General features: G+C 48.3%; 2 protein-coding genes across 6 annotated transcripts in view; one reads left to right on the forward strand and one right to left on the reverse strand.

Annotated features, from left to right (window-relative positions):
• Positions 1-39: 39 nt before the first annotated feature.
• On the forward strand, positions 40-7,270 carry CNP (2',3'-cyclic nucleotide 3' phosphodiesterase). 3 transcript variants are annotated; one of them, XM_061391822.1, is made up of 4 exons: positions 40-171; positions 1,410-2,079; positions 4,119-4,258; positions 5,797-7,270. In XM_061391822.1, exons 1-4 carry the CDS (start codon positions 169-171, stop codon positions 6,244-6,246), a joined length of 1,263 nt encoding a protein of 420 aa, XP_061247806.1. In that variant the 5' UTR covers positions 40-168; the 3' UTR covers positions 6,247-7,270. The 3 variants fall into 3 exon arrangements, with proteins under 3 accessions (XP_061247806.1, XP_061247808.1, XP_061247807.1); XM_061391824.1 differs by lacking the exon at positions 40-171 and adding an exon at positions 282-302; XM_061391823.1 differs by lacking the exon at positions 40-171 and adding an exon at positions 968-1,092.
• A 1,225-nt stretch (positions 7,271-8,495) lies between these two features.
• The window catches only part of DNAJC7 (DnaJ heat shock protein family (Hsp40) member C7), a 29,975-nt gene continuing 12,171 nt past the window's right edge, over positions 8,496-26,299 (reverse strand). For 2 of the 3 annotated variants that reach the window (XM_061391818.1, XM_061391819.1), the window contains exons 2-14: positions 24,098-24,186; positions 23,004-23,128; positions 22,537-22,650; positions 21,804-21,878; positions 17,640-17,758; positions 16,847-17,000; positions 16,167-16,331; positions 15,204-15,295; positions 12,122-12,195; positions 11,605-11,751; positions 11,218-11,370; positions 9,280-9,342; positions 8,496-8,834 (exon numbers count right to left, since the gene is read on the reverse strand). In XM_061391818.1, the coding sequence (XP_061247802.1) occupies positions 8,797-8,834; positions 9,280-9,342; positions 11,218-11,370; positions 11,605-11,751; positions 12,122-12,195; positions 15,204-15,295; positions 16,167-16,331; positions 16,847-17,000; positions 17,640-17,758; positions 21,804-21,878; positions 22,537-22,650; positions 23,004-23,128; positions 24,098-24,186 (1,408 nt within the window). In that variant the 3' untranslated portion in view covers positions 8,496-8,796. Of the gene's footprint in view, positions 8,835-9,279; positions 9,343-11,217; positions 11,371-11,604; positions 11,752-12,121; positions 12,196-14,976; positions 15,078-15,203; positions 15,296-16,166; positions 16,332-16,846; positions 17,001-17,639; positions 17,759-21,803; positions 21,879-22,536; positions 22,651-23,003; positions 23,129-24,097; positions 24,187-26,299 lie in introns of those variants that run through there. The other variant, XM_061391821.1, reaches the window with a different exon arrangement.

Below are 26,299 nucleotides of genomic sequence, written 5' to 3' on the forward strand. Positions count from 1 at the left end.
GGGCCGGCCCAGCCCGCCCCCGGCCCGCCCCCGCGCTCCGCCCCGGGGTATGTAAGGGGGTTTCGGGTGGCCTCGCGCCACCGCTAGACTCCGTGTCCCTCCGCGCAGGCGGGCGGCCCCGGAGAGCTAGTGCTGCGAAGGCGGCGACGGCGGCGACCCCTCCTCATCATGGTGAGCGGGAGGGCTGGGTCGGGACCCTAATGGAAAACGAGAGTATTGGGGGACTTGGGGGCGGGGGGAGGAAGTGGCATGCAAATGAGGACTCGAGGTTCCGGAGTTGAGTCGGGGCTTTCTTGGCTGAGGTAGGGGCGACGCGGGGAGCATGGGGAGTGGGGATGGCGCTGGAGAAAGAAGGGAATTAGGGAATCGGGGCTCAGAAGCAGCTCCCCCGGAGCACACCCGGGTGGCGGGTGGGCCGGGGTAGCGGGCACTGGGCCGCTGGGCGGGCATTCGGCACCCACTCCCTGCCCAGGGCCTCGTCTGAGATAATGTGCGCCTGCTGAGCTGTCTGGGTGCTGGCGGGAGGTGGGGCCTCGCGGCTTAGAGGAAAAGGCGCTTTACAGTAAAAAAAGTGTTGCCGCCTGTGGCTTTGCGCAAGCAGGAAAACAAGCGGCTTAGAGAGGTGCTGCTGACACACAGCAAGGGGTGCGGAAGAGCCAGACTCCGACGCAGGTGCCCTGTACCGCCCAGTCCTGGGGCAGGCACAAAGACCACGACTTTGTGGGGGGCCCAGGGCAGAGGAGGAGGTAGCAGGCTGTGCTGAATGAAGCCCTTTGTCCAGCGCTCTCCGGCCCAGCCCCCCACCAGCCCTTCTGTGGGACCATTGTCCCCCCATCCCAGACAAGAGAGTATTATCTGTTACTGGCATTGTTGGGGGAAGGGAGGCGGTCTTTGGGTGACCCTTCTCCACCCCCACCCTCCTCGGTGCGCTTAGGGGCCAGGGCAGCTGTGGTTTTACACAGACATAGAGCCCCCCACCTCCAAAGAGGTCATCCTTAATAGAGGCCAGGAATATAAAGTTAGACTTCACTTCTAGAAACGCAGGCTTCAGGCCCTCCCCTGCAGGCACTTCCCAGCAGTTTTCCTTTCAAGGTGGCGGCAGTGGGTGATCCTTGAGGCTACGGTTCTCCTTAAGAGTTTGGGACTGCCCAGACAGCCCTCTCCATACTGCACAGCCAGAAGCCCTCAGGTCCCAAGGACCTAGGAGAGACCATCTAGAACCTCATGGCTTGGGAAGGTGCCCATGGCTTGGGAAGGTGCCCACGGCCCCGGGGGTGCCTGTCAATCAAGGGCCGGGGTGCCTGGAGTGGGGGGATTCCTGAATAGGGCCAGGCCTGAGAGGAAGAGGAGAGGCTGGCGGGGTGGCCCTGCGTGACTTGGCTGACGCCTGTCTTCCCCTCCTCACACAGAGTAGAGGCTTCTCCCGAAAGAGCCAGACGTTCCTGCCCAAGGTCTTCTTCCGCAAAATGTCATCCTCAGGGGCCAAGGACAAGCCGGAGCTGCAGTTTCCCTTCCTGCAGGATGAGGAGACGGTGGCCACGCTGCAGGAGTGCAAGACGCTCTTCATCCTGCGAGGCCTGCCTGGGAGCGGCAAGTCCACGCTGGCCCGGTTCATCGTGGACAAGTACCGGGATGGCACCAAGATGGTGTCTGCCGACAGCTACAAGATCACCCCTGGCGCCCGGGGATCCTTCTCTGAGGAGTACAAGCAGCTGGACGAGGACCTGGCTGCCTGTTGCCGCCGGGATTTCCGGGTCCTGGTGCTGGATGATACCAACCATGAGCGGGAGCGGCTGGAGCAGCTCTTTGAGCTGGCCGACCAGTACCAGTACCAGGTGGTGCTGGTGGAGCCCAAGACGGCCTGGCGGCTGGACTGTGCCCAGCTCAAGGAGAAGAACCAGTGGCAGCTGTCAGCAGATGATCTGAAGAAGCTGAAGCCTGGGCTGGAGAAGGACTTCCTGCCGCTTTACTTCGGCTGGTTCCTGACCAAGAAGAGTTCCGCGGCCCTCTGGAAAACTGGCCAGACCTTCCTGGAGGAGCTGGGCAACCACAAGGCCTTCAAGAAGGAGCTGCGACACTGTAGGTGGCGGGGTGGGTGGGTGGGGCACTCAACCTTATTTGTGATCCCCCTCGCTGGCTGGGCACAGGGTGCTGCGTGCCCGGGACCATTGTTCTCCAAGCTCTTGGGGGATGCAGGGGGGCTCACCTGGCACTGGCACAGGTCTCCTGGGGCGGTGCACACTCAATGGGACATGGGAGAGGTGTTCACCAGGGACTTTCCCTCTCACCGTCTCCCCAGCTGCCCTCTCCCAGCCTGGACCTAGACCACCGACCCTGTCTTAGAGGTGGGGAGAACAAATTGCATACTGTCATAATAGGAAGTACATCAACATTTCATAGAACCCTGGAGGGAGAGTCTGGTCCAGTGTTTTCAAACTCATTTTTAGCTGCAGAACCGTTTTCTAAAATACAATATGCCGTGGAGTCCTAAGCTGCAGAAAACTTACTATTAGAACTATTGTAAACGCCAGCGGGGACGGTTCCCAGGCCCTGAGCTTGCCAGCGCACCTCCTGTGGTATTGCACAGCTCCAGAGAACAACCTAGAGTCCAATCTCGTTTTTGCAGATGGGAAATGCACAGAACGGATGTGGGGTTTGCCCAAAGCTGTTGAGAGAGCCCTAGACTCTATCGCCTCTAGAGGAGCCTTCCCTTATTGGGTCAGACCAGAGTGCCCTCCTGCTGTTTGCTCCACGGAGAGGAGAGATTTGGGATAGGGAAAGCCCCCCCTAGTGGCTCTTCTCCTCCAGTGATCTGGAGGACATGTCACCCACCTACTAATCATCTCTTCTTCCTTTAATTCATTCCTAGTTCCCCCCCACGCCTCAATTTTAGACTTGAAATATCCCCACCTGGGTTTCTTTGGGTTGTCAGAGGTGAGTTGTGCCTGTATACATTCTCCAAGGACTTTTCTCAGCTCCTAAGATTCGAATGCTGGGAAAGCAGGAAACCAGGATGCTTACACCACCTGGTGTGAGCAGTGCCTGTGAGTAGCGTGACAGAGACGTGCCCGAGGCAGGGCTCCTGGTTAGCACTGGTTCTGCCTTGTAGAGTGATTGCCTCTTGAAGCTGCATTTATCATTAAAAATTGGGATCCTCAATTAACTAGAGATCGATCCAGTGGTTAAGATCCTGCATTTCCAATGCAGGGGGCATGGGTTCAGTCCCTGGTCTCAGCACTAAGATCCCACATGCCCCACGGCATGGCCAAAAAACCAAAACCCCCTGGTGTCCTTCTGCGTAGGACAGCGCAGGAGAAATGTGGTGGGCCACACACAAGGCCTGCCCTCCGAGTGGGGGTCTCCCTCCCGTGTGGAGGGTGAGCTGCATCCTCAGAGGGACTCAACCCTGGGAGCTAACAGGAAAAGCCTAGTGATGGAGAAGCTAGCCTTAAGGTTATCCCATTATCTCCTAAGACCCTTCCTGTACCCATTACTTTCTAAGACCCATGGTAGCCTCTCATCCACCCAAGGAGGCTACAGGCTACCTATTGTTCCAGTGACCAGCTGTTTCTTGTTCCAGGGGCCCCGAGTGAAATGGGTCATGACTGATAGTTATCTGGGTGGTCACCTCCTATTGTATCTGATTGACAGATGAGAGTCACTCACTTGCCCCAGGTCCAACAGCTTGGAAGTGGGCTGGATGTTATGCTCTTTCTGGCTCCTTCCATTATACCATACAGTTCCCCTCCTCTTTTTTCTTTCTAGCTCCTTTTTCATGACCTGCTTCCCTGTTTTTTCAGATATGTAGCTCTGTTGAAGCTCAGATTCCCTTGGCTTATGCTGCCTTCCCCTGGGTTACAAGTGCCTTAGTTTTCAAGTCTGGGTAAGAGATGAAAAAATTTGAGGAACAAAAAGCAGGGAACTTAAAGCACCTTTTCATAGCACTAGAGTTGCTATTAATTTGACCAACAAATGAATGGCAGATTGCTCAATTACAGTGGATTGCAAATTTAAGCTCCACATTGGATGTTTTTCCTCTGGCTCTCCCAAGCTCTTGGTGATAGCTGCTGCAATGCCCCTACTCTCCCGCCCTGACCACCCTCCCTCTCCCCCCGCAGTTGTCTCTGGGGATGAGCCCAGGGAGAAGATTGAACTGGTCACCTACTTCGGGAAGAGACCGCCGGGCGTGCTGCATTGCACAACCAAGTTCTGTGACTACGGGAAGGCCGCTGGGGCAGAGGAGTATGCCCAGCAAGATGTGAGTGTTCCCCAGGAACCTGGCGGAAGCAGGGAGAGGGCAGGGCGGGGAGGGAAGCAGGGAGAGGGCGGAGGCAGGGAAGCAGGGAGAGGGCGGAGGCAGGGAAGCAGGGAGAGGGCGGAAGCAGGGAGAGGGCACCAGACAGCCTCTCAGGAAAAGTGGAGTCTGTCCCAGCTTGTGCTTCTGCAGCTTTAGTGGTACTGAGCTCAGTCGTCCCGCTAGGCAGTGCCACCAGCTTGTGCTGTGACCCTGGGGCCTGCCCCTTCTGCAGATGCTCAGGGAATGCTGGCTTCTAAGCCTGTGTTCATTTCCAAAGGCTAGAAGTCCCTTACCCCCAGGAGGCTGGTGCTCTGAAGTCCCTGTCCCGAGTCTGAGGCCTGGTCATGCCCTGGAATGGGGAGTGTCGAGGGATAGAAAGGCTCATTGGCTTAGGGGTATCAGCCCCTTCCCTGCCTGCAGGCTACCCCATCTCCTACCCACAGCCTCTCGTATTGGGTCCTTAACCACCTGGTGTGGCACCCTGGTGTGCCTGGCTGACCCCAGCCTCCTTCAGGTTGCCTCTGCAGGAAGGCTGTCCCTGACCCTCTGCCAGCTCCCTCACTTCTCTGCCTAGTGTAACAGCCATTATACTTACTTGTTCAGTGGTTTCCTCCCACACGAATGGAAACTTCGTGTGGGTCAGAGGGCAGCAGTGTGGTTCACCTTGTATCCCTAGCGCCTCCCAGTTGCATGAATGAACACGCAGCACACACTTTCACTCCCACCTCTAACTGTACATTCATTTAGCAAGATTTACTAAGCACCTGTTAACTGCCAGACAGGGCTTCCCAGCTGGCTCAGTGGTAAAGAATCTGCCTGCAGTGCAGAAGACTCAGGTTCAATCCCTGGGTCGGGAAGATCCCCTGGAGAAGGGAATGGCAACCCACTCCAGTATTCTTGCCTGGAGAATCCCATGGACAGAGGAGCCTGGCGGGCTAGAGTCCATGGGGTCGCATAAAATAGGGCATGACTGAGCACACGTGCACGCACACAGTAGACACTGTTGGGGTGAGGGGTCATGAGCAAAAGAGGGAAGTTTTTTATGGTCAAAATGGGAGAGATGGGCTTTCTGAGAATCAGGTATACCGTAAGCCACAGTGTATGGAGTAGAGTTTGATCAAAGGCCTTTATTTCTGCCCTCGCCCCGCCCTCCAGGATATTGTCTGGATACCAGCGTGCTTTTAAGGGGTGAGTAGTAATGACAGCAGCCCTTGCTAGGTCCTCAGTCCTCACCCTGAGGAAGCTTCAGCATCAGCCCTCTCTTACAGGTGAATGAGCCTTGCAGCTTGTGGGTGGGGAGCCCAGGCCTGAGCCCAGGAGGCCTGGCGTCGCTCACCCCTGCTCTCTCCTTCTCTCTGGCACCTCTGGCTCTTTCAAGCAGCCTGGCCAGTGTCAGTGGAAGGACGTCCACCCGGCACCAGGCTGCTTGTGGCGCTCACTGTCCCTCTGTCACTGCCCACCACCTCTAGCTCGGTCCTCTGCCCTTTCTCCCTCTGTAGGTAGTGAAGAAATCCTACTGCAAGGCCTTCACGCTGACCATCTCGGCCCTCTTCGTGACACCCAAGACGACGGGAGCCAGAGTAGAGCTGAGCGAGCAGCAGCTGGCCTTGTGGCCAAACGACGTGGACAAGCTGTCTCCCTCTGACAACCTGCCACGGGGCAGCCGCGCACACATCACCTTGGGCTGCGCGGGTGACGTAGAGGCCGTGCAGACAGGCATCGACCTGCTAGAGATTGTGCGGCAGGAGAAGGGGGGCAGCCGCGGCGAGGAGGTGGGTGAGCTCAGCCGGGGCAAGCTCTACTCCCTGGGCAGCGGGCGCTGGATGCTGAGCCTGGCCAAGAAGATGGAGGTCAGGGCTATCTTTACAGGATACTACGGGAAGGGCAAGGCCGTGCCCATACGCAGCGGCCGCAAGGGTGGCTCCTTTCAGTCCTGTACCATCATCTGAGCGTCCTGGGCCACCTGCCCCTTCTTTACAAGGGAAGGAGGAGGGGAGGGGAGCATCCCTCTGCTTGATCTTTGATTCTTTTTTATTTTTTACTCAAAGTTAACTTTCCTGTAATTTTTAAAAACTTGTAAAATAACCTCTTTTCCTGCCCACCCCCTTCCCCTCTAACGCTCAAGCTTTCAACACAAGGGGGTGGGTAGGCGTCATTTAGGAACCTGGACCACAGTTGACCAGGCTGGGCCAAGTTTGGCCTGGACTGGAGCCACGACCCTAAGCCCTGCTTCCAGTTACCGGGCCCCCAGGCCCACTGCCCCGCACAAGGCTGGCTAGTGGGGAGGGGACACCCCAGCACTGCAAGTACTCATGGAGTGGTCACCAGCCACAAAAAACTGTGGTGGATTTGAGATGGGAGGACCCCTGGGTTTTGAGCCCGTTTCCTAATCAGAATGTACTGTTTTCCAGGGCAGAGAAAGGGTTTCCCTTACACCTTTGGTCCTAAGTGCCTGTCCCCTCCTCACACTATAACTAGGTACAGTTTGACAACTAGGGGACAAAACAGAATAGGCAGCAGCCACACCCTAGGCTGGCTGCAGGTCTCACCCAGGGAAAGGGATGGGCTGCCGTCCTTCCAGCCGTGTGGCCCTGCTGTGTCGGTGGGGAGATCGAGGCCAGAGACAGAGCCTCGGTGAGAAAGTACCAGTCTTGCCACCTGCCCAGCCCATCCTGCCTCCTTCGTGCCTCTGGAGGCCTTTGTGTCTCTGCTGAAAGGGGTCAGTGGGCACCAAAAGCCAGTGGAGTGGCCCCTGGCTGTCACGGGCCACGCCCTATCCAGTGCCTCTGAAGGAGGGGTTTTAACACTGCTGTAGGAGCTGGGGTTCCTGGGGTGCCCTCCACTGCCCTCCGCTCAGTAACGGCCCTGCTAATCAGGCTGTCACTTGATAGAAACGCCTGAAGTTACTCTCCTGGCTTTGCCCAACCTCAGCAACTTGTAAGACTGATAATGAAATAAATCATGTTAATCCTAGCTGCGTGCATCTCTCTCCTGCTGTGGCCCACTCAGTCTTCCCGGGGGCAAGGGCAGGGTGCGTTAGGACTGCCTTTGTCCCCCAGCTTGGGGCCATCGGTCCTGTCTCCCTTCTGCGGGCTGGGCACAGCTGTGGCGAGGCTGGGCAGCTGAACAGTGTCGGCTTTCATGAGGAGGCAGAAGGGAGAGAGGCTGGCCTTGGAGGTGCACAGACAGCAGGGGTTGGCTGAATATGAGGGACACGTAGCACAAAGCAGCCCCCCGCCCCCAGTCACTTGGCACAGGCCCCCAGGTGTGCCCAGCCAATCCAGTCGGAAGGACCTCAGCAAGACCTGGAGTTCTTCAGGGAGGGCCACCTTCGGGTCAGTGCCACTTCAAACACAAGGGAAGAGCTGACATTCAAGAATCTCTTCCAGGCTAACAGAGGCCTGGGTGGCTACATGGGAACTTCCCAGGCCTTATGCAGTCAGCACTTCACCAGGGTCTTCACACTAAAGGGAGAAGACTGAAAAGAAAGGGGCCGAGGCTCATAAGGAAGATAAATAGTTAGCTATCTGGGCCAAGGTCTTTACCCAGCCATCTCTACTTACCAGAGCACCAAAAATCATAGCCTCAGCCAAAGCCTCAAGTGTCTGCCTGGATGTCCTGAGATGATTCACCACAAACACGAAGCTTGACCCGAACAGCGTGACAAATGCCACTGCTTCCTGCCCCCGCTTGCCTTCCATGCAGGAAGGGACACGTGGAGAAGGCAGGGCTGTCTGCTAAGAATCCCAGCTAGTGAGCCGGTGTCAGCACCCACACCCCTGGGCCCGGGAGCTGCCTGGCCCACTCGGAAAGGGTCTGAGGGTGAGGGAGGCGGCATTTTGTCTTTGTTGCCATCTCCCTCAAGCAGTGGGAACTGTGAACGCCTGTATAAATCTGAGTTAGCCCAGCCGGGCACCTGGCACCCACTTTGGACGCATGCAGCTTCTAGTGATTTCTATGGCCCCTACCATAAGATGTGTTCTGAACTCACTGCCCCATGACTGGCATCAGGCTCGGCCCAACAGCATCTCCAGGGCCTGCTTAGCATGCACGTGCTAAACAGATTTTTGAGGGGGCACCCGCACCCCTCGTGGGACGGCTGACTGAGCCTGAGGTCCACCTGGGCATCCACTCCGTGCTGGGGGCCCAGGTCTGGCCCCGCTGGCTGGAGTGACAAAAAGCAGCTGCCAGAGCAAAGTGCCAGAAAGGGTCAAAACATTTTATTCTCTTAATTTTTTTTCTTTTTTAATAAAGTTAAACAGTAAAACAAAAATTCACAAGCTGCCCTGTCCGCCCCCCGCCTCCCTCCCCTCCCCGCAGTCTTCGGCGCTGGCTCCCTTTCCTTCACCCCACTCACACAGACACAGGGTATCCAACTGAGAAAACGAAACTGCTCTAAGGATGTGGAGACATGATGAAGGGAGGAGGTGAATTGTGTCCACATTCGAGGTTAAACTGAGCAAGTCTGCATTTTCTGGATTCTGGGTGGTGTCCTTTCATTAGCCAAACTGAAAAAAGAAATTCCCTGGACCAGACGCTGCAGGGAAAAGAAGAGTTTGTCAGCTGGCTCTGAGTTTCCGAGGGAAGATCACTCTGCCCTGGTTACGAAGAGCTGCTTCAACTGCGAATGGAAAGCCGTCTGAAGGTATCAAAACAGGCTGGGCCCTGGGACGCAGGAGGAGGCCCACAAGCTGGTGGTGTGTGTGTTGTTATAACACCTTCACCCTCACAGGGAAGCTCTGGTTAGACACCTCCCTGACCCCAAGCAGGTGTGGCTTTTGTGCTCCCTAGGCTGGGTGTGCACAGAAACGTCCCCCCGCAACCCTCCCGCCCCGCCCAGCCTCAGCAGCACCCGAGGGGGTAGACGTCCTGTTAGAAGAGAACTCTGCTGCCTCCACTGATGGGCCTCTCTGACTCTCAGAGCGCTGCCTAACTGGGGAGCCCCTCTGTCAGCTTGTGGCCTGGGAACTCAGCACACCCACCTTCAAAGCTGAAGCCCCCAGGACCGCCAAAGAATGCCTTGAAGATATTGTTTGCATCAAAATCTGCAGAGTAAAATAAGAAGCAGAGAAAGCACAAAAAGGTGAAAAAATCAGAAGTGTTTGAAGAGGAACTTAACAGAGAATGGGTCTCCAAAGCTCTCCCAGATAACAATCACTTCCGTCCTTTGCCCAAAGTCATGGTCGAGAGGCAAGCCCACTACTTGGTCCCGCTTTGTTCTGTTCTACTTCCAAGTGTGTCCCAAAGGAAAGCTTTCCTTGCCTCAACGCACTTTGCTGCGCCTTCTCCACAATGGGAAATGCCACTAGCACCTGTACACTGTCTCCCTATATTGCTGGGGCTGCCCCTGAAATGACCAGACTCCATCCCTTAGGTGCCACCAAGGCTCATCTAAGAACGAGACACGACTGAATGTGTGTGTGTGATGCCATATTCTGTCTACATCATATGCCAGAAAAAAAGCTACCCAGTGGCAATCGTGGTATTGGGACTGGCATACATTAGATCATTCCCAATTAATACTCAAAACCTACGGGGGAAGCTCAAGTAACCCGCCCAAACCACCTGGTCAGTGACAGCAGCAACACTGAACACTGCTGCGTCGAGCCTCCCGCGCGCGGCGCTCTTCTCATCAGGCCACGGTGGGCCTCACGTAGCCAGTCTGCCTAAGCTGCACAGATTTATCTCCAGCGGCCAATCCCACAGGCACATGGTATTTAAAAGTGAATTCTTTGCCTGTGTATCTGCTCATCTTCCTGGCTCCCCCAGCTCAGTGAACGGCCCCACAGAGTCAGCTGTGCCCAAGCCACTCTTGACTTCGTCCTCTGCCTCTCCTGACATGCTCAGCAGCCAACTCCTGCCGATGCAGTCTCCCAACCGTGCCCTCGATCCTCTCCTAGTGATCTTGTTTTCCCTCCTCTTCACCTTTTCTAAACCAGCTCTCCTCACAGCCATCGCAAATATAACTCCAGAGCTAAAATCAGGTCCATGGGTCCCTTTCTTAAACCCTTCAACAGCTTTTGACTGCTTACAGCTCTTCTCAACTGCTGGGCAGAGCAATGTTTATTATTGTTAAAATTAGGTTTGTAAAACACACCCACCCACCCTGAACTAGCGAGGTCAGGGTTATCTATGTAGCATCATCAACCTTATTTTAAGTTCCAAAAGATTTTCTCAGTGGAAGAGAAAGGGCTGGCATTAGAGGCAGTGGTCTGAGAACTATGCACAACTCAGGGCTTCTTTTATCCCCAACTGAGCTCACAGTGAGCAATGATGCTCTCAGCTGCACTTCACTTTCATTCTAAGTCTTCTGGGGAAACTGAAGTCTGTGAGGGCTTATGGGAATGTGCCAGACACATAAGTATCAGTCATCAGACACTTTGCAATGGGAGAAAAAAAAAAAACTTCCAGCCAAAAGGAAAAACCCAATGTTTCCTGTAGCCTCCAAGGCCTGCTGAGGTCTGACCCAGCTACTGTGTTGTTATGCCCCAAGCACCCTCTATCCTCCTAGCCAAGCCCTGGTCACTCCCTACAGTGCTGTGCTTTTCTGCATATCCAAGCTGTCCCTTGCTGGTGCTGACCTTGGCACTCACTCTGTACCCCTGGCACCTGCTACACCTGACTGCCCTCATTGGGCTCCATGTCTATCAGACCAGGGGTCAGACTTGGCCTGTGGACCAGGGTTTGCAAACCCTTGGACTATGGGTTTCAGCTTTGTTATTTTCCATACCCATCACTACCTCACACATTACAGCTACTCATCAGAGTGCACTTAACAAACTTGGGCATCACTGGCTGATGACATAAGACACCCCTACCCCTACCCTACTCCTCCACCCACAGAATGTCTTCAGGAAAAATGCTAACATTTCACAGGTGTCAGGTGCAACCCAGGCCGCCCCAACCAACTCCCAACTTACCACCCATATTCATGCCCTCTTCATCAAGGTCTTGTCCACTATCATAGCGAGTCTTTTTCTTGGGATCAGAGAGAATGGTAAAAGCTTCTCCGACTTCCTTGAACTTTTTTTCCTCCTCTTTCTGAACTTCAGCACTGGCTCCACTGTGTCGATCTAAAGGGAGGAATACAGCAAGAACTCAAGAGTCTCAAGAAAACAGAGTTCAAGGGAAACACTACATTAGGTCTCATTTTACAATCCAGTACTTCTCACATTTGGTGTATACAGAACCGAGCACCACCTAATTCCAGCTGAGGAGCCTCTCTGAGGCTTTGGTGCTGGACTGACCATGGCAGCAGCCGGCCCGACCTGCTCCTGCCACTGAGCCCCGCTCCCCACCCGCTCTACCTGGATGGTGCATCAAGGCCCGCTTCCGGTAGGCTTTCTTGATCTCGTCCTCAGAGGCATTCTTGTCTACACCAAGAATCTTGTAGTAATCTTTCCTCTTACTCTTCTTCAGTTCTAACTGTGCATTTTTAAGGAGCTGTTTGTGTTCTGGAGGAAGACATTTAGCGTCAACGGATAAATCTGTTTTTGGCTTCCTTTACCAAGTCCCAGCCCAGATGCCCTGGAGTCAGAAGCCCTGTTAACCATACAAGGGGCTTTTATGATGTTTTCTTGTGGAGATTAAAAAATCTATTTACACTTAGGTTCTTCCCATCGGCCTCATCACACAGAAAAGGAAAGTGGCAGGGAGAACTGGGGACCAGAAAACAGGTGCCTTGTCCCACATTTGGGATCTCTGCTCACTTTTTCCAATGAGCTCCAGGTTCACCCTTGAATCAAACTACTCCCGTGTCCAGTTTTAGGACCTACAAGTCAGACCACACAGTTCCCTAAGGAACATGTGCTCAAAATTCTTTACCTTTTGTTTTCTCCGTCTGATACACTTTCTCATAGTCCCGTACTGCTTCTTCATATTGTTCTGTGTCCAAGTAACTGAAAAGGGAATACAGGGCAGTACAGCGACATAAATAGCAATGGCCTTTGGTATCACTCTAGGTAAAGAGGCATGGCTCAAGCAGGAGACACAAACTTTTGGCTGAGATGCTTCATGACACAGGAGTCTTAAGCTAGCCACAAGAAAAATTCGCTACCAATCCCTCAAGAAAAAGAGAGATCTCATGCCACTTGCACCCACCAGCAAAGTGATACACTGCTCTGAGGAGAAAGCAACCAAGGGAGAACGTTCCTTCTGATTTCACTCAGAGCCACCGAGAGCCATCTGGATCACCTTAGGAGAGACAACGTGAAGGTACCTACTTGACACTTGGGACTGAAACAAGGGAGAAAAATTATCAAGTGAGACCAATGGATATGGAAGAGTTTTGAAACCGAAAGTGCCATAAACATGCGGGGCCAGCTCCAATCCAGAGGAGATGTGGGATTAGTCAGCCACAAGAAGGATCAAGTTCAAGGTGGTGGCTGCCGGCAAATGCTTCCATTAAGACTAGTCAGTCTGAGAGATACAGGTTAGTGAGACAGAAAAGGAGACTGTGAACACAGGCTTGATTCTCTTTCAGTGGCACAGAGGAAGGAAGGACCCTGACCCAAGATGGGAGGAAACCAGCTTGACAGGCTGATCGCCAATCTTATAAATGTCTCTTCCACAGAAATAAAGTAGCATTTTCCTGATGATATCACTTGCTCTGAGACTGGCCTACTGATTAAACAGACTCTTGTAGGAATTCCAGAAACAGTCACCATCAGCTGGGGAATGGAGAGTGACCATGCAGTGCAGCCTGCCACTGCACAGAGAGGTTCAATTTCTTAGACCACTGCTACACAAGCTCATCTTTGCAAACATCACACAGCACCCCCAGGCCCAGAGGCCAGGGCAGAGGCAGCATTACTGATGGGGCTGGCAAGAGACAAGCCCAACATTCTTAGGCATCTCCAATTTTCTGGCCACATCTTGATTTATGACTTTTAAAAAACGGTACAAAACCAATGCCCCACAGATGCAGGGCACAAATGCTATTAAGAATGTAGAGAATCCATTTTCAGGATTAAGTGTAATAATATAAACTGAAATAACACAAAATTAGTAACAACTCTGGGTAAAGACTGATTTGACAAAAAGGCTAACCTGATGGACTTTCCAGACCCTTACATAATGTACTAAATAATCTTACATTACAGTTTTACTTCACACTTTTTTTAAAATCCAAGGACATCCTAACATCAAAGAAAACAATTTTAAAAAGAAAAGTAGAGCTTTAGGGAAAACGGAACGCTCCGTTCAGCCCATGACAGGAGCTGCAGCAAAGGTCCGGCCTCTCCCCACCAGTGGGGTGAGCTGACGCAGACCCAGGCAGCACTCAGGCTTCTGGGAAGGCTTCAGCCTGAGCTAATCTCCACTACTACTCATCAGTCCCAGCTGCTCCAGAGAGCTGTTGCCAAGTTCTCAGCCAACTGTGCCCGAAAGTGCAAGCTGTGCCTAGTGGCAGGATCTCACAGCAGACCCACGCAGAGGACAGTTCTGTTTCTACCACAAAGATAAGGGGCTATCTGACCAAAGCGATTTCTGTTTATTGCATACACGTGAATAAACCATAATCTTTCCTCCCGCTACCCTCCTAACAAATCCAGAATTTTCTGTTCTCTTCCCATTCCCTGTTCAAACACTTCAGAGTGTTCCACTGAGTTGATACAGTCTTATGTTTCCAGTCACCCCCTCCCTACTAGACAGCTAGGTGAGAGTCTGCTTTTTTTTCTTTAGCAGTAACTGCCGTAAACATGGATATAGCACTTTTTATCTGTTAAAATAAGTCTTTAGCTGGTCAAAGGGTACACTACACTTCTGTATTCCAAAGCTTCCATGTGTGTCTGCAAGTGGTATGAAAAGATGAGATGACTGATAGTCTCATAGAATCTGTAATATAATTCTGTGTGTGTTTGACAGATTTAGTCTACTTTAGAAATTCACTTAAAAAAAAAAAAGCACTACACAGGAGAGCAGTTTTCCTATTTTTCACTAATGTGGATAATTTGGGGCACACTAAAGGGGAAGCAGCCCATGCTCTCACCACTGGTGAGACTGGGGAGCCTGAGACTATTAGCTTGCTCACCAGGCAGCAGCAGTAGCACCTGTCCTCTGGCCAGGACACCCCACGAGGAGCACGACGGCTGGGGAGGACTGGGACATAACAAATGGGTCTTCCTCTAGGACCTTTAAAAGAACATTCTTCTCTGTCTGGGAAATAATCTGAAGTAAAATGGATTTGGGGGAGTGGTCTCTCTCAGCCCTTGTTCATGTTCCTGTCTGGAGAAAAGAGTCTAGTGGCTTCAAAAATAAGATGAACAAGTATGCTGCAGAGCAACCTGAATCTGAAGGCAAATCTGAGTGCTGGACCTAGGCAGGCACATCCTGGCTCATAAATAACCTAGTCAGACAAAGATATTTCAAAGGGGACTTCCCTATACTGCAGGGATGCGGAGCCAGATTAAATCCCTTCCTATGGAAGCACTGTCTTCCCTAACCCAGAACATACAGGATCGGCACAACTCTCAACTATCACAAGAGACACCTTATTCTTCCTCTTCCAAGCACCATACATTCATTCAACAAAGCATTAACTGAGTGAGCACCTACTGTGTGCTAAGCACTGTGTCAAGTTAGAGCAAAAGTGTACAACACAAAATAAAATCTCCAAAGGAAATGGATTTTAAACTTTAACAAAAGGAATTTGGGTCAGGCATCAGAGGAAACTTACTGACCGTGAGGGGCGTAAGACACAGGCATGGGAGACTGAGGGAGCTTGTGCAATCTCCTCCGCTGGAGGTCTATAAAGATAGCTCTAGGGCTGGAACAATCCCACCTAGAGGCAGGGGGAAGGACCAAATGACCTCACAACATCCCCGGGTCTGCTTCATCATCCACAATGCAATTCCCCTGGCAGGCCAGTAGCAATGCCCTCTTCCCCCCACCCACCAGAGGCACTTACCACTGAGCTCTTCTCAAGTAGGCTTTTATATAAGTGTCATCGAGCTTCACTGCATTTGTGCAGTCTTCTATTGCATCATCTAGTTTCCTAAGCTTCAGGAGAGAGAGAGCAGTCATACTTCACATCTTCGGTGACTGAGGGAGCCCAGAAGCTGTGGCCATGGCTTCAAAATTCTAAGAGGATCAACTGGTCATGCGGGCCCACTGTCACATTCATTCTTAGAGAGCTAGTCCCTCACATTCATTCTTAGAGAGCTAGTCCCTCAGAGAGCTAGTTTTTGCTAAGGACACCAAATTCAAAACTGGGTTCTTTCCTAAGTGATGGAAGCCAGGCACACTTATCTGCAAGCAAAAACCACATCTACTGCTTCAGGTTAGTGCCCAACCAGACATGGCGAGAGGAAGGGTGGTTCTTGCCTCCTATTCTTCCAGAGGCCAACTGGAAGAATAAGAATTACTGTAAATTTTTAAACCACTAGGACTCTGCAAGAGTAAGGAGCCTATTCTTGTTTCCTGATGGTTGTGTGGGACAGCACTTAGGGTATTTTCCAATGAGCAGGGTGACCATCAGTTATATTGGAGAAAAAACTAAGCCTGCCTCATATTCTCATGTCCTCAGAATCCCTCCTAAAAAAGAGTCACTTGGTTAGGCAAAAAGAAGCAACACTTGCTTTAAAAATTGTCTCAACGCCTTTAGCCATTCTCTTTTTTTTTCCCTAGCCATTTTTTTACTGGAAGAGAGAATCTTGAAGAACAGGTGGGAATATCCTTCCAAACTGTCCCTCAAGTGTCCCTAAATTCCACAGAAAAAAAAGCTTGCCTCTCCGAAGTTCGTTCCTCACAAGCTGAAATATTAACCTTTTCTCTTCTCATCTGGTTTACCCTTACTGGGCAAAGTTCCCAAGACCTTTTTGTTGGCCCTTAAAAATATAGGCCCCAAGTCGCAGATCAAGTGCTTGCTTACCTTGGAATTAACCGTACCCCGATTACAGTAGAGTTTAGCATTTGTTTTTATATTGTTGGGGTCTATCCCCAGGGCTTCTGTGTACAGTTCATATGCTAACTTGTAATTTCCTTCTTTAAATGCTTTATTCCCATCTTCTTTCTTTGCTTTAAGTGCTTTGGCATTCTACAAAGAAAAGCAAGGGGAGTTTCAGTTCACATCCAGAAACCCTCAAACCACTGCAGAGAGAGTCCAGAGTCTATTTTCTGTTTCTTAGATCCAAGGATGGCCCCCTACCCTGCCCAACCCCACCACTTGGGCTATTTGTTGCTCATTGGTGCTTGCTACAGAGTGGACGGGAGAAACCGAGATTTACAAAACAATACCAATGAGACCTGTGTTACCCAGAGTTTACCTCTCTCTACTCCCCAGAATAAGCATTACTATCTTTTCTTCACTGAAGGAAGAAAAAAAGAAAAAACACTGAGATATTAAAAGGATCTGACTCTAAATTATCATATTTACCTTCAGGCAAATACAAAGTTGTCCTGAAACAAATTCTAATGAAAGAACCAAGCATCCTGGCAAGGTGGGAAGAAGTGCTATCACATTCCCTGTGATGGGCGGAAACCTTTCACCCTGTCTTAAAAGTGCAAAGAGGAAGCTTTCTTTCCTGCCCAGATCTGGTGCCTAGAACTTACTCTGCAAGCAACGCAGGCCTTCTCGTGGTCAGGAGCCATCCTGAGAGCCTGTACAAAAAACTGAACCGCCTTCTCAATACAATCTTCATAATAAAGGCAAAGACCTCGTACATACAGAGCATCGGCATTGGTGGAATCCATTCGTAAAATGTCACTGCAACAGCCAGAAAGGGGCACATTCAGCTGTGGTCTGGATTTCCCTCACCTTTACTATCATTTGGCCACTTTTTTTTCCTTGACCATGTGTCTAATATGGAAAGTATCCAAAGGTAGATTCCCAAGAACTCCTCCAAAATTACCTGTTTTCCCCCCTTATACACTATGTCTCACAATCTTTATTAGAACAGGGTTGGCAGATACAGCCCACAGGACCAAATCCCACTTGCTGCTGGATATTGTAAATAACATTTCTTTGAAATCCAGCAATACTATTCATTTATCTATTATCTATGGCTGCTTTTATACTGTAGTGACAGAGGTGTATTGTTAACAGAGACCACACAGCCTGCAAAGCCTAAAATATTTACTAACTGGTCCTTTACAGTTTGCAAACCCCTTGAGTAGAAACAAAAGAACACTTAACATCTGTTCTTTCACGTACAGGTCAAGTACCTATTGAACTTTGTAAAACCCTTAGGTTTTCAGACCTGGTCCAACCTCTGGCTTTAAATCCCAGGAAGGTCTGATCACCCTATCTATAGAACCGTATATAACTCCTGATGTAGAGAGCTGCTGGACAGCATTTGTTCAGTGCTATCTGGCATTTCACTGCAGAACTGGCTTGACTTCATACCTGGCCACAGACTGTGCTTCTGGGTAACGACCCAGCATTGCTAAACATTCTGCTTTGAGGATTTTGAAGCGATGGCAGGCAGGGGCATATTCTAGGGCACGGTCCATGCAAAAAACAACCTATGGGGAAGAAGAAAGCAAATGAGATTCTTCATCCTGAACTCCAGAAATGTCTTTACTTTAGTCTGGTCACAGGTAACAGAGAGATTTAAGGGAAAGTAATGCCAGAGGTTTAAGAACATTCCTAAATTACCAGCCTAAACCATTGAAATGAGGAGAGCACTTGATCCAGACGATGACAACAGCAGCAAACACTTACTGAGTACTTTATACACTAACTCATTTAATGCTCGCAACAATTTTATCAAGAAAGTTGTATTACTACCCTTATCTTTATTTTTTCTGGCTTTATTATTTTTTAAATTAATTTATCTGACTGGGCCAGGTCTTCATTGCGGCGCACAGGCTCTTCGCTATGGCACATGACTGTCTCCAGCTGTGGCGCCCAGGTTTAGTTGCCCCGCAGCATATGGGATCTTAGTTCTCTTCTCTGACCAGGGATCGAAATTGTGTCCCTTGCATTGGGAGGCAGATTCTTAACCACTGGACCACCAGGGAAGTCCCTGTTACCCTTCTTGAGATGAAAAAACTAGAGATTAAAATAACTCGTTCAAGGTCACCAAAGCCAGTAAGTGATAAGAAGAGAATTTGATCTTAGACACGAAGATCCAGAGCCTATAACCCTAATCACCATGCTAAGGTGCCTCCACAGGGAATTCAATCGATAGTGACTGTGATCAAAACTCTCATTCTTGGTCTTCCCTGGTGGTCCAGTGGTTAAGAATCCACCTGCCAATGCAGGGGACCCAGGTTAGATCCCGGGACTGGGAAGCATCCACATGCAGCAGGGGAACCGAGCCCACGCACTGCAACCACTGAATTCCCACACTCTCTCGAGTCCATGCTCTGCAACAGGAGAAGCCACCACGATGAGACCACCACACACCATAACAGACAACAGCCCACTCACTGCAACTAGAGAAAGCCCTCGGGCAGTAACAAAGACCCAGCAAAGCCCAAAATAAATAAAACTAAAGAAAAAATAAAAACAACTCTCATTCTTCTAGTAGAAATACTATTATTTGCTACTTTGCATAATTCATGCTTAGCCTAGTAAGAAAGACAAGGAACAGCAAACAAGAACCTGATAGAGTCACTGCTCCCTACATCACTGACACCACTCACAGCTGCCTCCTTTCTGTGGCGCGAGCCTCACACGTCACTGACTGCCCTGGTGGCCACTCTTCCACTTTAGAACAGAATATCCAATATATTAGTCCGTCCTCAGTGGTCCTAGACTATACTTACCATGTCACTATACTAACCAAAATGTAAGTTACACACACACACAGCTCGGATTTTTTTCATTCTTTCAGCTTAATAAAGATTCTCCATATATTCCCATCTTTTTTCTCAGTTTGTTCTCTGAGCTTTCACTTTTTGTTTATCTGCTATTCCTGGGAGATTCTTCTTGAATCATATTCTCCTAGGAATAACTGATCCAACGGAGAAATCTGGAGTTCAGGGACACCTATTCCCTCTAAAAATCTGGTCAAGAAGTGATGAAGTTTGAAAACTTAGAAATAACTCAAATTCTATCAACAGGAGACTAGTTAGGTAACGTAGACATTCATAGAACAATATGTGGCTCTAACGTAGAATGAAGAAGCTCTCCATATTAATATGGAAAGACTTCCAAGGCCTAGTAAGTAAAAAAAAATTTTAAAAAGGGCAAGGTATAGAACTTTGCATAGCATTATTACCTTTCATTCAAAAAAAAGAGAAAAAAAAAGAAAATGAAGAATCTGTATTTGTATTTGTTGGGAATTCCCTGGTGATCCAGTGGTTAGGACTTGGCGCTTTCTCTTCCAGGGGCCAGGTTCACTCCCTGGTTGGGGAACTAAGATCCTGCAAGCCACACAGCACGGCCAAAATCAGTATTTGTTTATTTATGTAGACCAAAACTGTAGCAGAAAATAGAACAAGAACAGTGCTTACCCCTGGGGTGAGAAATAGATGGAAGACAAGTTTGGAGAAAAACTTATCACTGTTTATACTTTCCAGCCTCTGAACCAAGAATAGCATTTATTCAAATATTTAAATTTAAAAGTAAGGGAGAGTAAGTAAACACCATGAGCTGTTGCACCTGGAAGACTCTTCTGCAGTGTCAACAGTAGGGACGCTTCTCCTTGAATGACACAGGTTATACCATGGAAATTCTAAGGACCATAGGAAAATGCAGGCATTGAATAGGGGAGTCATGGTGCTAATTTCCCCCTCCTTAAACAGAAAAAGAATTAGGGGAGAGCAGTCAGTCAAATGTAAGCAGTCACACCCTGCTGCCTTTGCTAGGTTCTGTACCGAGATGGTTCGGCTCCTGGTGGGGAGTGTCAGTTGGAGCTTTAGGGCTTCACTTCCCACCCCCACCTCCCCAGGACTATGGACAGCTGCAGGCAAAGAAGATCTTTGTTTCTTACAAGTTCATCTGTTTCCCCTGCCAGGATCATAATTCTTCATTTGTGACATCACCATGAACTACAGTGGGGGGGCTGGGATGTCACAAACAGAGGATTCTGTCACAAACTGGGGATTCTGGCTCTAGGATAGGCAAGAAAGAAAAGAAACCCAAAAGACCGCCTTTCGAGACAAAGCTTTTGCTTATGTAAACCTCAGAAAACGTGACAGGAGGCAGAACTGCTTTCCAAACATACACGCACACACACACACAAAGTATGAATCACACTACAAAGACACCACGGTTACTAAAACCAATGGACAGAAGAGGGATGCTAATAAGTTAATATGGACTCTATAAGCTAATCAGATATTACCACATAAAAAGACCATCACAGTCTGTGACTTAAGAATGATTCTTAACTGTACCCTTTCATCAAGCATTTGAGGACCTGCTATAGAAAGTACTGAGCAAATTCCCACATAAGAATTGACAACTCCAGCTCTTGGATGATACAAACTTCTTTTAAGTGATCCTGAAAACTGATCCTTATCAGTGACTTTTAACCCTTTTCAAGGCCACTTACCTCCCTTTGAAACTAGTGAAAGCTGCTTCCAAGTTCCCTTGCTCAAGACCTAGAAAGATACCTGCAACTCGGATACCTATCCCCATGTCTCACACAGGTCAATCCCTTTGCCAAGTACATTTTTCATGAACTGCCATACAGCTCCATAAAGGACAGTGGTGTGCTTTCGTGGAAACACTTAACATCAAAAGGGTAGTGTTTATAGCCTGACGACAGGCTATAAAAACACTACTCAAAAACGTAAAAGGGGTCTCTACTTTTTATTTACAGCTGCGTTCAGTTCGCAGGTATTAAAGCTAGCTCTCATTATTCTAATAAAAATATGTAATCCAAACTTAATATTTAATTCCAACTGGCTTTTCCTTTACTAACCACCACACTTTTAGGCTGCTACCTCCTATCAGAAATAGGGATGAACTCAAGTAACAGACTTGTACTGCTTTTTATTACAAAGTGAAATAAAATTAAGAAAAGAAACACTTCAACAAAAAAGTTTTTTTTAACTCTGTTGATGTGGAGCAACAGGAGCTCTCACTCCTTGCTGGTGGGAATGCAGAAGGATACAGGCCACTTTTGAAGACAGTTTGATAGGTTCTTGTAAAATGTAACAAAGTTTTACTATAGGCTCTAGTAATTGCACTTCTTGGTATTAACCCAAAGGAGGTGAAACTTAAAGCCACACAAAAACCTGCACACAGATGTCTAGAGCAGCTTTATTAATAACTGCCCAAAACATGTTGTAACAAATATATCTCTGGAATTCCCCTCTGGGGAATGTGGATAATGGAGGAGGCTATCCAAGTGTGGGGCAGAAGGGCTACGGGAAATTTCTGTACTTTCCTCTCAATTTGGCTGTGAACCTGTTCTTAAAAAAATTAAGTCTTTAAGAAAAAAAGAGGGAAAGAAATGGCCAATGCCAAATTAAAGGGAAATTTATTGTTTTAGATCTTCTGTACCTTACTACTCCTCTAATTACCACACACACACACACACACACACACACACACACACACAGAACTTTGTGAGAAAAGCGTAGATGAGATTTTTACATAGTTGTAGTTTACCTTCCGAAAATCCCGCTTGTCAAAATCCGTTTCTGCTATTTTCTCATATTCTATGACTGCATTCGCATTCTTGAACTATACCAGAAAAATCATATAAGAGAGTTTTAATGAAGCTGTAAATTCCACAACCACAAAACCCAACAGGGCCTTGATGAATTTATTTAAAGAAAATCAGAACCACAGATTTTCACAAGTCATATTGGTGAAGATGCAGCCAAGATTTCTTAACAGAAAGGTGAAGGCCCAACCTTCACCCTCAGTTTGAACTTAAAAGTCAGAAACATAAGAACCACGACAAGATGTATGTAAAATAAGAGGCCCTGTCAGGGGTTTGGTGAGATTCTCACTAAAATGTATCCAACAGTAAACAAGGTACATAAGAAAACGGAATTAAAACATGTTTTAGCTGCTAACAATTTAATTAGGATCTGAATTCATACAAATTTTTTAACCTCACTCAAAGCAGTTCCTTGATGCATCTGCCCATGCCCCACTTCTGCCAACTCGGAAACTCTCTACATTTCATAGATTTTCCAAAGCTGTAAATCATATTCAAAACCCCTTTTACAGATAAGGAAGCTGAGGCTCTGAGAGACTATGAGACTTGTGCACAGTCACCCAGGTGTGGCTGATGGCAGAAGTGAGACAGGATCTCAGTTCTGATTTTCAAGTCACTATTCCTCCCAAATACACCACCGTGTTTCCTCTGATACAAACAAGGTCAAGCCCATACCTCCTGCTGGGCCTGAGCATTTTTGTGATCCAGTTCTAGGGCTCTCTGGAAACTACGACACGCCGCCATGGCATTCCCTAGAGATAGGTGGCATTTGCCTTCTCGTAGATGTCCCTAGGAGAAACACAAACGGGGAAGAAAAGGAACATGACTGGCCAAGCAAAGGGACATCAACAGCAGGAACACCCACACAAAACCAACAAGGGATGAAAAGAGCCAGAGCAGCAGTTATCAGCCAGGGATGACTCTGCCTTCCACGGCACATTCAGCAGTGCTAGATATGTTGTTGCTTGTCACAACTGGGAAAGCAGGGAATCTGCTGAAATATCCTACAATGCACAGGACAGCCTCCTACAATAAAGAATTATCTGGCCCGAAATGTTAATAATGTCAAATCTGAGAAACCCTGGGCTATAGGAACTCAAGTACAAGCAACTTAGTACCCCTGAAACAGCCCTATTACATACCCGGACGAAAGTGTCATCCAACCTCACTGACTGCTGTGCATCCCCGAGAGCTTCCCGGAACTTTCCGAGCATCATCAAGGTGGCGGCTCGATTCCCATAATAGCTAGCATTTTTAGGACACATATCTACAGGAAAGGCAGAAGAATGTGAAACAAAGTTTAGCGTGGGTCACTGCTTCAAAAACTCAGGGGCACCGACACCCTCAGAACTATATCAAGACAATCAAACTATAAAAGGAATGTTGGCATGCTCTCTTTAAAGGCCATGGCCAAATTTTTGACTACTTGTGCAACGGACAGTAACAATGGTGAAATCAATTTACAAATAAAAGTTATTTAGAAATGATTTATATTTAGCTTTAAAGTGTACTGATTATCTTTTAGGAGTGACGGGTTAGCACATTTATCTTAATGATTTGTATTTTATGTAATAAGATACAAAAACGAATTTGCATTTATTGAGTTGGAGGTGCAGACGGAGCAATTTAGGTGAGAAAAATGCTGATACGAGATTAAAATACTGCAAACTGAGCATGTAACTAAGACTTGTTAATATCTACAAAGGTCTCTTTCAGTTCTGGTTTCCTCAGTGTGAAACAGATCAGCAGCCCAAGTTCATGCATGAAACAGGGCACTCAGAGCCGGTGCACCAGGACAACCCAGAGGGAGGGGATGGGAAGGGAGGTGGGAGGGGGGTTCGGGATGGGGGACACATGTACACCCACGGCTATTTCATGTCAACGTATGGCAAAACCCACAATACTGTAAAGTAATTAGCCTCCAATTAAAATAAATAAATTATTTTAAAAATCTACAAAGGTCATTTTCTAAGACAGTAAATGAACTGGCAATGGCTGAGAGGATTAAGGTGGTTATCCTTCTGCCATATTATCTAGAATTTCTGGAACTGCCTTAAATTTGCCAAATGAAGAACCACCTGCTTGAGCCACAGAAAGTTATTCTTTCAGGTCACTAAACCCAAAATAGTTCACACAGTTAACAGTTATCAATCTACTAAGCAGAAAGATTACTTCTTACAGAGGAGCTATTTATAACAGCATTTGGCAAATTATTTTCAAGCATATTCCTTCTCACCTATGGCTTTTGTATAATAGTTATAAGCTTCATTGTAATCTTTCTTGGCATAATAGGCATTTCCTTGTTCCTTGAAAGACTCTGCTTCTCTGAAAAGGAAAGAGAAAGAGAATCATGTTACTATACCCAGGGAATGACCTCTATAATCTCATGGGAGCAATCTTTTGGTCTAGAGTACCCGGCACATAGAGCTGAAAGTTAATGTGATACTTGAAGGAATTTATAGATTTGTTCAACGGGCTGATGTACCAAAAGGAGGTGCTAATGAAAGAATTTAATGTACAGGAGACAGGGATCAAGACCATCCCCATGGAAAAGAAATGCAAAAAAGCAAAATGGCTGTCTGGGGAGGCCTTACAAATAGCTGTGAAAAGAAGAGAAGCGAAAAGCAAAGGAGAAAAGAAAAGATATAAGCATCTGAATGCAGAGTTCCAAAGAATAGCAAAAAGAGATAAGAAAGCCTTCTTCAGCAATCCATGTAAAGAAATAGAGGAAAACAACAGAATGGGAAAGACTAGAGATCTCTTCAAGAAAATTAGAGATACCAAGGGAACACCTCATGCAAAGATGGGCTCGATAAAGGACAGAAATGGTATGGACCTAACAGAAGCAGAAGATATTAAGAAGAGATGGCAAGAATACACAGAAGAACTATACAAAAAAGATCTTCATGACCCAGATAATCACGATGGTGTGATCACTGACCTAGAGCCAGACATCCTGGAATGTGAAGTCAAGTGGGCCTTAGAAAGCATCACTATGAACAAAGCTAGTGGAGGTGACGGAATTCCAGTTGAGCTATTTCAAATCCTGAAAGATGATGCTGTGAAAGTGCTGCATTCAATATGCCAGCAAATTTGGAAAACTCAGCAGTGGCCACAGGACTGGAAAAGGTCAGTTTTCATTCCAATCCCAAAGAAAGGCAATGCCAAAGAATGCTCAAACTACTGCAAATTGCACTCATCTCACACGCTAGTAGGAGAAGGGAATGGCACCCCACTCCAGTACTCTTGCCTGGAAAATCCCATGGATGGAGGAGCCTGGAAGGCTGCAGTCCACGGGGTCGCTGAGGGTCGGACATGACTGAGCGACTTCACTTTTCACTTTCATGCATTGGAGAAAGAAATGGCAACCCATTCTAGTGTTCTTGCCTGGAGAATCCCAGGGACGGGGCATCCTGGTGGGCTGCCGTCTATGGGGTCGCAGAGTCGACACGACTGAAGTGACTCAGCAGCAGCAGCACATGCTAGTAAAGTAATGCTCAAAATTCTCCAAGCCAGGCTTCAGCAATACGTGAACCGTGAACTTCCTGATGTTCAAGCTGGTTTTAGAAAAGGCAGAGGAACCAGAGATCAAATTGCCAACATCCACTGGATCATGCAAAAAGCAAGAGAGTTCCAGAAAAACATCTATTTCTGCTTTGTTGACTATGCCAAAGCCTTTGACTGTGTGGATCACAATAAACTGTAGAGAATTCTTCAAGAGATGGGAATACCAGACCACCTGACCTGCCTCTTGAGAAACCTATATGCAGGTCAGGAAGCAACAGTTAGAACTGGACATGGAACAACAGACTGGTTCCAAATAGGAAAAGGAGTACGTCAAGGCTGTATACTGTCACCCTGCTTATTTAACTTATATACAGAGTACATCATGAGAAACGCTGGACTGGAAGAAACACAAGCTGGAATCAAGATTGCCGGGAGAAACATCAATAACCTCAGATATGCAGATGACACCACCCTTATGGCAGAAAGTGAAGAGGAACTAAAAAGCCTCTTGATGAAAGTGAAAGTGGAGAGTGAAAAAGTTGGCTTAAAGCTCAACATTCCGAAAACGAAGATCATGGCATCCGGTCCCACCACTTCATGGGAAATAGATGGGGAAACAGTGTCTGTCAGACTTTATTTTTGGGGGCTCCAAAATCACTGCAGATGGTGACTGCAGCCATGAAATTAAAAGACGCTTACTCCTTGGAAGGAAAGTTATGACCAACCTGGATTGCATATTCAAAAGCAGAGACATGACTTTGCCAACAAAGGTCCGTCTAGTCAAGGCTATGGCTTTTCCTGTGGTCATGTATGGATGTGAGAGTTGGACTGTGAAGAAGGCTGAGCGCCGAAGAATTGATGCTTTTGAACTGTGGTGCTGGAGAAGACTCTTGAGAGTTCCTTGGACTGCAAGGAGATCCAACCAGTCCAT

This window comes from Bos javanicus, chromosome 19, assembly GCF_032452875.1.
Source record: "Bos javanicus breed banteng chromosome 19, ARS-OSU_banteng_1.0, whole genome shotgun sequence".
Taxonomy (NCBI): Eukaryota; Metazoa; Chordata; class Mammalia; order Artiodactyla; family Bovidae; genus Bos; species Bos javanicus.